At 43.8% G+C, this 9,985-nt stretch overlaps 1 protein-coding gene across 1 annotated transcript; it reads left to right on the forward strand.

Moving 5' to 3' along the window:
* Positions 1 to 5,059: 5,059 nt before the first annotated feature.
* LOC149121536 (olfactory receptor 7E24-like) lies at positions 5,060 to 8,268 on the forward strand. Its single transcript, XM_089315575.1, has 2 exons — positions 5,060 to 5,109; positions 7,767 to 8,268. The coding sequence occupies exons 1-2, from the start codon at positions 5,060 to 5,062 to the stop codon at positions 8,266 to 8,268; spliced, it is 552 nt and encodes a 183-aa protein (XP_089171701.1).
* Positions 8,269 to 9,985: the final 1,717 nt, after the last annotated feature.

Consider the following 9,985-nt stretch of genomic DNA (forward strand, 5'->3'; position numbering starts at 1 on the left):
TAACATACTTGTTAGCTGTCACAAAACACACTGAACACTGGAATAAGGGAAAGGGTTTATTGGGGAAAACTCAGTAGACTGGAGGGAAGGGAGAAAGAAGGATGAGAGAGAGAGAGTATGAGAGAGAGAGAGAGATAGTGGAGAGGAGTTAGTGAGGAGAGAAGATAGAGCAGAGAGAAGAGAGACGAGAGGAGAGCAGAGAGCAGGAGAGGAGAGCCAAGAGAGAGCAGCCAAGAGAGCCACGTGTTCAAGAACAGGTCCTTTTATTTTTTTTTAACTTTTATTTAATGAATATAAATTTCCAAAGTACGATTTATGGATTACAATGGCTTCCCCCACATACCGTCCCTCCCACCCACCACCCTCCCCCTCCCACTCCCTCTCCCCCTCCATTCACATCAAGATTCATTTTCGATTATCTTAATATACAGAAGATCAGCTTAGTATACATTAAGTAAGGATTTCAACAGTTTGCTCTCACACAGAAACATAAAGTGAGAAATAATAGGTGATTTTTTTTAAATGATGATGAAATCAGACCTATTGTCATGTTTAATCCCAGTGAGAGTCAAGTTGGGAGTTGATAATTTCTTTTTTTTTTTTTTTTTACAGAGAATCAGTTTAGTGTGCATTAAGTAAAGATTTCAACAGTTTGCACCCCCATAAAAACACAAAGTGAAATATATTGTTTGAGTACTCGTTATAGCATTAAATCTCAATACACAGCACATTAAGGACAGAGATCCTACATGAGGAGTAAGTGCACAGTGACTCCTGTTGTTGACTTTACCAATTGACACTCCTGTCTATGGCATCAGTAGTCTCCCTATGCTCCAGTCATGAGTTTCCAAGGCTATGGAAGCCCTCTGAGTTCTCCGACTCTTATCTTGTTTAGACAAGGTCATAGTCAAAGTGGAGGTTCTCTCCTTCCTTCAGAGAAAGGTACCTCCTTCTTTGAAGACAGAACAGGTCCTTTTAAAACTTTGCCTGAAGGAGGGCAGGGAAGCAGGAGCAGTGAATCCCATTAGTATGGGGGTGCAGCTTGACAACAGAGGTTGGGCCATGTGGCCACCTGGCTTCCAGCAATGGCTTCGGGAGCTAGAGCTTGGGATGTAAATCAGGGTATAGATCGTGCCATGGATAAAACTGCACCAGTTTCCTAACAATACTGATAATCTTTAAGTATTTTGAGTTTACTGTGGGATGATCAAATATCTTTATTCCTTTAGAAAGATGTAGTACTTTATCTCTGGAGATGCAGTTTGCTAATTTTATTAGGTGATATTTCCCTGTTTCCATGCATTCTTACTCTCCATGGATATTGGAGCAATGGGGAAAAAAGCATCTCCCAGTCCTTATGGATGGGCTTCCAACATGGAAATATCTTCACAACAGAATGTCTAGGGATTGTGGGTGACACCCAAAACTTCCCTGGGTTTCTGTGTGTGTGATTTGTGCAGTTAGAGGTTAGCCTTTGTTCTCCAGAGCTCAGCATCTCTTCCTCCCCCTAGTGTCTGTTTGTGGTACTGCATTTCCTCTGAGGGCTGTAAGGAGGTGCCTTCCTTTGTTCTCTTCAGCCAGTACCATTCAATGCCATTACCATTCCAGCTCCAACGCTGGAAAGGTATGAACCAGTTCCTCAGGCAGCCCTGAGAAGACAGAACTTTGGAAGAACACTCCACCTTCTCTTTCCTTTCCCTGAGGGATTAGAACTCCCTTCCAGTAGGAGGAAGTTTTCTCTTCATTCTGGTACGCTGTTTCTGGGACAGGGAGCTCTGTAGTGGGAAAATGCAACAAAGGTATTTTGATACACTTCTCCCTGGCTTTGCACTCAGCTAGGGTGATATAATCTCTTAACTAGTTTGTAGAGTTCTAACAAAGGTAATTTGGTCCAAAATGTTGGTAAATCCAATCTCAATGGGAGAAATGAGCCGTAGAGTTTCCTATTCCATCACCTTCTTGATATCACTTATCTTCAAACTATACTGCATTAAAGACTTAATGACATGGTAACACACATTAAAATACCTAAGGAAAATACATTCTGGTGTACAGTGATCACTTACTTGGAGAGCAAACATCAGAGGCCACTGTACTGGCAGCATTTGTTGAATGCTCACAGCTGTTTGTGACATCATAGGGAGATTCTGCTGGTAGAAGAGAAATCATGGTTATTTCTTTGGACTACATGACCGATGATACACCATGGAGCAGTGTGGTAGAAACTGTATAACTACACAATGCAGAGATACACCCACCCAACTGAGAGTTCTGCAGGAAAATGTGGCTGAGAGCAGATCATTTTATGGGTTGTGTAACATGCTGGGGAGAAGACTGATATATGCACAATCTTGTAGTGCTTACACACCAATGTCAGAGACCCACTCTTCAGTACCTAAAGTGTTCAAGAAATTCATAGAAAATAGCCTGTGCAGTCTTTTTTTTTTTAACAGGCAGAGGTAGACAGTGAGAGAGAGAGATACAGAGAGAAAGTTCTTCCTTCCATTGGTTCACTCCCCAAATGGTTGCTATGGCTGGTGTGCTGTGATGACCTGAAGCCAGGAGCTAGGTGCTTCCTCCTGGTCTCCCATGCAGGAGCAGGGCCCAAGGACTTGGGCCATCCTCCATTGCCCTCCAGGGCCACAGCAGAGAACTGGATGGAAAATGAGCAACTGGGACTAGAACCTGGAGTACCGGTGCCGCAGGTGGAGGATTAGCCTAGTGAGCTGCAGCACTGGCCAGCCTATGCAGTCTTTAATGCTAGTCCAAGGGGCAAGCATTTGGCATGGCAGTTAAGATGCCACTTGGGATGCAGGCATCTTTTTTTTTTTTTTTGACAGGCAGAGTGGACAGTGAGAGAGAGACAGAGAGAAAGGTCTTCCTTTGCCATTGGTTCACCCTCCAATGGCCACCGCGGCCAGCACGCTGCAGCCAGCGCACTGTGCTGATCCGATGGCAGGAGCCAGGCACTTCTCCTGGTCTCCCATGGGGTGCAGGGACCAAGTACTTGGGCCATCCTCCACTGCACTCCCTGGCCACAGCAGAGAGCTGGCCTGGAAGAGGGGCAACTGGGACAGAATCCGGCGTCCCAACCGGGACTAGAACCAGGTGTGCTGGTGCTGCAAGGCAAAGAATTAGCCTAGTGAGCCGCGGCGCTGGCCGATGCAGGCATCTTATTTTTGAGTGCCTATGTTTGAGTCTTTGCTCTGCTTCCAGTCTTTACTTCTGGTTACTGTTCTCCTGGGGATGCAGATGATGGCTCAAGTATTTTTGGCTCTGCCACCTACATGGGAGACCCAGGTTGAATCCTCAGTTCCTGGCTTTGCCTGACTCAGCACTGGGTCTTGTGGGCTTTTGGGAGTGAATCAGTCAACAAAAGTTCTCTCCCTTTGTCTTTTTGTCCTTGTCTCTTTTTGTCATTCAAATACAAAGGATGAATTTTTAAATAAGAATACTGGTTCCAGACTAGGAAAAACTGTGCCTGTGTCTTCTCTTTCCAGAGTCATCTGTATTAGGATGCCCAGACCTTGCTGTCTTCCTAACTGTCCTGAGGAGACAGCTCAGCCCTCATTGCTCACTAGACAAGATGAGGCAATGGACCCTCATTCCTCAGACATGTCCTACAGCAGGGGTCCAAGCCCAGTGAGTTCTGTGGGACACAGTGGGTGCAAGAGGTACTGTAGGAAGCAAGGTTTCCTCATGGGCAGGACTGGCAGGGCAGTTGGGATAATTTGACTAGTCACCCAAAAGAAAAGTGTCAGTACAAACACCTGAATTCTAAATCCTGGCTCATGAGTAGCATTCAGGAACTAACAGTAAGAACTGTGCATTCCTTTTCCAATGTTTCTTTTTTTAAAAAAAGATTATTTGAAGACAGAGTTACAGGGAGAGAGGGAGTGAAAGAGAGAGTGAGGGCAAGGGGGAGGGAGGAGGTGGGAGGGAGAGGGAGGGAGGGGGAGGGAGAGGGAGAGACATACAGAATATCTTCCATATGCTTGTTCATTCTCCAAATGGCTAGGAGCTTCTTCTGGGTTTCCCACATGGTCAAAGGGGTTCAATCACTTAGGCCATACTCTACTGCTTTTCCAGGTGCATTAGCAGAGAGCTGGATCACAAGTGGAGCAGCCAGAACTTCAACAGGTGCTCCTATGGGATGCTGGTGCTGCAGGCTGTGACTTGACCTGCTATGCCACAGCACTGGCCCCTACAATGTTTCTTAGTCTGAATGTTTTCATGTCTATTTTCTGTATCACAAGGTTAAATGAAGATATTTATATATTTATGCGATCCTTCAAAAATATGAGGGAAACAAACTTTGAAATTTGTTTTCATCCTGCATTTCCACAAACTTCTTGAAGTATTCCCAGCCTTTCTTACTGCTGCACTAAGCATAAAGTATCAAATAAATGTGTAATTATCAATAACTTGGTAATATATATTCAATCCTAGAAACAATTGAGAAAAGCCAGGTAAATGATTAAAATGCCCATAAACTTTAACACATTAAATGCCAGCTCAAGCAAGGACTTAGGAAATGAATATAGGAAGTTTCTTTAGAGACTCTTGCTAACTGAGAAAATGCAGATAGTCTCAGATGCTTGGCATAGAAAATGGAATTCTCCATGCTTTTCATATTGCTGCAATGAACTCAAAGAATCACATTGGGATTTGTGAACATGGAGAACAGAAGTCTGAATTTTATGTAAAGATCCTGCATCTTGGTATTCAGCAGCAAGAAGCAGAGGTGAGCGGTCCTTGGAGAACATTCCAGGTGCACTTACTTTTCTCCTATTTTTCTCCTATTTGCATCAGCAAGTCATCAGAGACTGGGCTACATGGGCCTACAGGCTAATTAGGAGCTCTTTGCATTGAGCCCCTGAGGTCCTCTCAGCACAAACAATGAGCAGAGCCTCCAGACCATGACATTGCACTGGAAATATAATGGTCACTCCTCTCCACGTGAGTGTCTGCATCAGGAAGCCCCAGACTGAGTCTGTCTCCTTCCCTGTCCTGAGTCGAAAGCCTGAGGCTCCCTTGAATTCCAGGCAGAAGAGCAGCAATGGAGCCATCATCCTTGGTCATGCCTCTGCTGAGACTCAGCACAGCCCAGTAAGTGCCAAGGGAAACAGTGGAAGTTGATAGGGCTGTCAGGAACACTGTTTTCTCATTATTAGGACAAGCAGGACAGCTGGGGTAGACAGCTGGGAGGAAAACCATAGACAGTTTCAGCTCAGAGGCCTGTGCCAGTTTATGTTCTTGGTTCTTATTAGGGTCTGAGATTTCTCATTTTGAATTTTTCCCTCCCACAGTAGTTCTCAGTCCCTCTGGCAGCCCCTTCATGACAGCAGCCTGCGCATACCTCTAAACTGTCCCCTGAGCACTCAGCAATGTCATGAAGGTGATGGTGAGGAGGAGGGGGAGGATGCCATGTCCCTAACATCACATAGCTTTATTGAGGGCTTCCTAAGTGCCAGGCTCTGAACCCTAGATTCTAAGTAGCTTGTTTCATTGCATCAACATAAAATCATGTTCTGTTGCCCACATTTATTTTTGTCTTACAAAAGAAATGAGGAGCCCTGAGTTTTTGTGTAACTCTTGCAAAGCTGTGGGGTAGAAATGGGTGAAGTCATGTTTGAGACAGGTGAGTAGTCTGACTGTAGACATGAGGAGCATGTCTAGTATTCCCCTCTGATATAGCAGCCATCTCTTTCTCTTTCCTGTCACTCCAGGAAGGGACCCCAGTTCATTGTCATCTTACCTTGGGGTTTCTTGGGCAGCAGTCTGATCTGGCTGAGTTCAAAGGCAAAGATCACAGAAAGATCACAGGGTCATTCTCGGGATATTCTCTCTTGATCTCAATCTCGATCTTGTTCTCATTTCAAGATTTCAACTCAGCCATCTACTTTGTCCCCAACTCTTGAAATCACTCACTTAATCTGAGAAAGAGGCATGCAGTTTGGGTCTTGGGTTCCAAGACCAAGGAATGAATTAGCATTGCCTTTAGGCAGCTGAAGTTAGAGAACTGTAATCCAACTATCAGGAAGGTGTGTCATGACAATCTTTGAATTCTATATACGATGATGGGAACTCAAAGCTGGGTCTTCCCTGATCTCCCTCACTTCAACTACAGGCAAGAAAGTTTATGATCAGAAAAACCATAAAGCAGAATGACCAGGCCATGAAAGGAAACAGAATAAAAGCTTTAAAGAAATTTAAAGCAACCATCTCTTATATAGCAGTTTTTCTAAAAAAAAAAAAAACTGAGGTTATAAGGGGTGTATATTAAAATATTTGAAAAATTCAGGTGGCTCTTAAAGTTCATTATTTTATGTCGTTGTCAGGTGCCTAGTGTATCAGTGTTACATATGTGGTCACTGATATTACATGATTATATGTACACAGATAAACTTTTTATCAAGATTTGAAGTCCACAAAACAAATGAAAGGAGTTATATATTAAAGGATGCTAAAAGACAAATGGGAGTGGGCATATAGCATTGTGGTTAAGATGTCCGCCTCCCACACTGGCATGCCTGGGTTGGATTCCCGGATCTGGCTCCTCACTCCAGATTCCTGCTACTGCAGATGATAGGAAGTAGTGGTGATGATCAAATATTGGGGTTCCTCCAACACATGTGGAAGACCTGGATTGAATTCCATCTCCCAAAGCTTCCACATGGGAGAAGTCACAGCCATGGTAGTCATTTGGGGAAGTGAACCAGTGGAGGAAAACTCTCAAATGTCTATCCATCTGTGTCTCTGCCTCTCAAAACAAGCAGATACACAATGCTTGAGTGACTACTTCCATCTACCATGGAGGGCAATCAGAAGAGCTAAGAATGATAAAACCCTAGAGGGCAACTGATACTCAGCAATATTTCCTGATTGTGAATACCCAACTTTAATTTGGTGGTTAGATAATGCAGTTCTAGCTCTTCAGGGTATTATACTTTGTTTAAGTCATGTAAATTATACTGTTGATTACAATAAAATAACGTATATAGCACACTGTTAGCAAGAATGTTTTTCTAAACAAGGAAAGACACTTTATATCCTTCCTTTTTGAAAGTAAAAGGTGCTTCACCAAAAGAAAATTTAGCAAGCAGAAAAGCAAAAGACCCTAGCTTAACAGAAATATAAGCAAGTGTTATAGTTATTGAATAGAAAGATGACCATTTCACCCATAGATAGTAAATGTTAAAGTAATCACTGATCATTAAGAGTATAGTAGTATAACATAATGTAGATTAAAAATATATTATCTCAAAAAGGAAAGAAAGTGAGCGAGGGAGGGAATGAAGAGTGAATATCATTATATTGTATCTGTGAACAAAATTACATCCACTAAAACTAAAAAAACTAAAAATAATTTCAAAGAATAGGTTATAATTGATTGTTATCATGGACTTAGTCCTTCTAATGTTTATGGTCTTCTAAAATTTTCATTTGAGTGTCTCTAAAGTGGATGTGCATAGAAGGAGGTGAGTAACATGGAAACCAATCATGAAAGCACCCTCAGAAGCCTGAGTGTGTCATGCTTGAGAAGACTGGAAGAAGTCTTCTTCTTCCAGTGGGAAAACACATCATAAAAATTATAAATTTCTAAACGGTATAATACCATGTAACATTTTCTTTTAAATCCGTTTATTGTATAAAGCTTAGAGTTACTCGTGAACTACAACTGTGACTAGTTGAGTTGAAAACATATACAGAGTGCTGGGTGACTGTTATCTGTTTACTTTTACCAACACTATTTTCTTTTCCAGAAGAAATGCAGGTTATTGTATTGAAACACAAAATCTTACACGTGTCTCAGAATTCCATATCTTGGGATTCTCGGAGGATCCAGATCTACAGCCCCTCATTTTTGTGCTGTTCCTGTCCATGTACTTGGTCACAGTGCTTGGGAATCTGCTCATCATCCTGGCTGTCACCTTAGGCTCCCACCTGCACACCTCCATGTACTTCTTCCTCTGCAATCTGTCCTTGGCTGACATGGGTCTCACCTCTACCACAGTTCCCAAGGTGATTGTGGACGTCTACACTCACAGCACAGTCATCTCCTATGTGGGCTGCCTGACACAGTTGTCTTTTTCCATCACCTTTGGATGCATGGATGATTTGCTTCTGACAGTGATGGCCTATGACAGGTTTGTCGCCATCTGTCACCCTCTTCATTACCAGGTCATCATGAACCCCCACCACTGTGGTTTCTTAGTTTCAGTGACAGTTGTGGGAAGTCTTTTGGATTCCCTGTTGCACAGTTGAATGGTCTTGCAAGTTACCTGCTTCAAGGATGTTGAAATTTCCAGTTTCATCTGTGATCCTTCTCAGCTTCTCAACCTCACCTGCCTTGACACGATCACCCATGACATATTTGTTTGTTTTGTTGGTGTCGTATATGCTTTTCTCCCTATGTCAGCACTCCTCTTCTCTTATTATAAAATAGTTTCCTCCATTCTGAGGGTCCCATCACCAGGTGGGAAGTGCAAAGCCTTCTCTACCTGTGGCTCTCATCTGACAGTTGTTTGCTTATTTTATGGAACAGGCCTTGAGGTCTATCTCAGTTCAAATTTCTCACTTTCTCTGGGGGAGGGTGCCTGGGCTTCAGTGGTGTACAGTGTGGTCACCCCCATGCTCAACCCCTTTATCTACAGCCTGAAGAACAGGGACATCAAGAGGGCCATCTGGAGGCTCCTCAGCAACACAGTCTCTGTGCCATCCATTTGGGGTACTAGTTGAAAAGTAGCTAAACTGAGTGTCTATAACTACAAATCTCACCTCTCACATTCCATGGTGTTTGAGGCTCTTGTTCTCTCCATATATTGCGTGTTAAATTGGCCTCTTTTGGTCTTTTTGGTGGGGAGCATTATAGAATATTTGTTCATGTTAACCACCGCATGTATTTTTTTTTTTTTTGGATAGGCAGAGTTAGTGAGAGAGAGAGACAGAGAGAAAGGTCTTCCTTTTCTGTTGGTTCACCCCCTCAAATGGCCACTATGGCCGGTGGGCTGTGGTAATCCAAAGCCAGGAGCCAGGCACTTCCTCCTGGTCTCCCATGTAGGTGCAGGGCCCAAGGACCTGGGCCATCCTCCACTGCACCTCCAGGCTAGAGTAGAAAGCTGGACTTGAAGAGGAGCAACTGGGACTAGAACCCAGGGTGCCGGCTCCACAGACGGAAGATTAGCCAAGTGAGCCATGCAACTGGCCAACCACCGCATGTCTTAATCCTTTGACACTATGGCGCTTTCTGTAGATTACTGTTGCTGATGCAGACATCCTAGACAGGTGAACAACTCTCTTTTTTTAAATTTATTTGACAGTCAGAATTACAGACAGTGAGACAGAGAGAGACAGAGAGAAAGGTTTTCCTTCCATTGGTTCACTCCCCAAATGGCCGTTACGGTCAGAGATGCACCGATCCGAAGCCAGGAGCCAGGTGCTTCTTCCTGGTCTCCCATGTGATTGCAGGGCCCAAGCACTTGGGCCATCCCCCACTGTTTTCCCAGGCTATAGCAGAGAGCTGGACTGGAAGAGGAGCAACATGGACTAGAAGTGACGCCCATACAGAATGGCAGCACCATGCTCTTTTTTTTTTAAGATTTATTTACTTGAAAGAGTTACAGAAGGAGAGGGAGAGGGAGAGGGGTGCAGTGTCCCAAGGATTTGAGCCATCTTCCATTGCTTTCCCAGGCCACAGCAGAGAGCTGAATTGGAAGTGGAGCAGCTGGGACTTGAACTGGTGCCCATATGGGATGCTGGCACTGCAAGCACTGGCTTGACCTGCTATGCCACAATGCCTGCCCCTCCTTTTGTGTTTTTAAAGTTTCCATGTTTTCCAAAATTCATATGTATCTTACACATATGTGTGTCACCCTTCGCTATCTGTGAGAATATGTAGTGCTGCTCATTTTTAGGGAACACCAGGGAGCTTTAGCTATACTCAGGACTGGGCCTCTCCACCAGAGATTCTGATTTCTTCAAG

The sequence above is a fragment of the Oryctolagus cuniculus genome, chromosome 16 (genome assembly GCF_051225735.1).
Source record: "Oryctolagus cuniculus isolate XC-2025 breed Fujian yellow rabbit chromosome 16, ASM5122573v1, whole genome shotgun sequence".
Lineage (NCBI taxonomy): Eukaryota > Metazoa > Chordata > Mammalia > Lagomorpha > Leporidae > Oryctolagus > Oryctolagus cuniculus.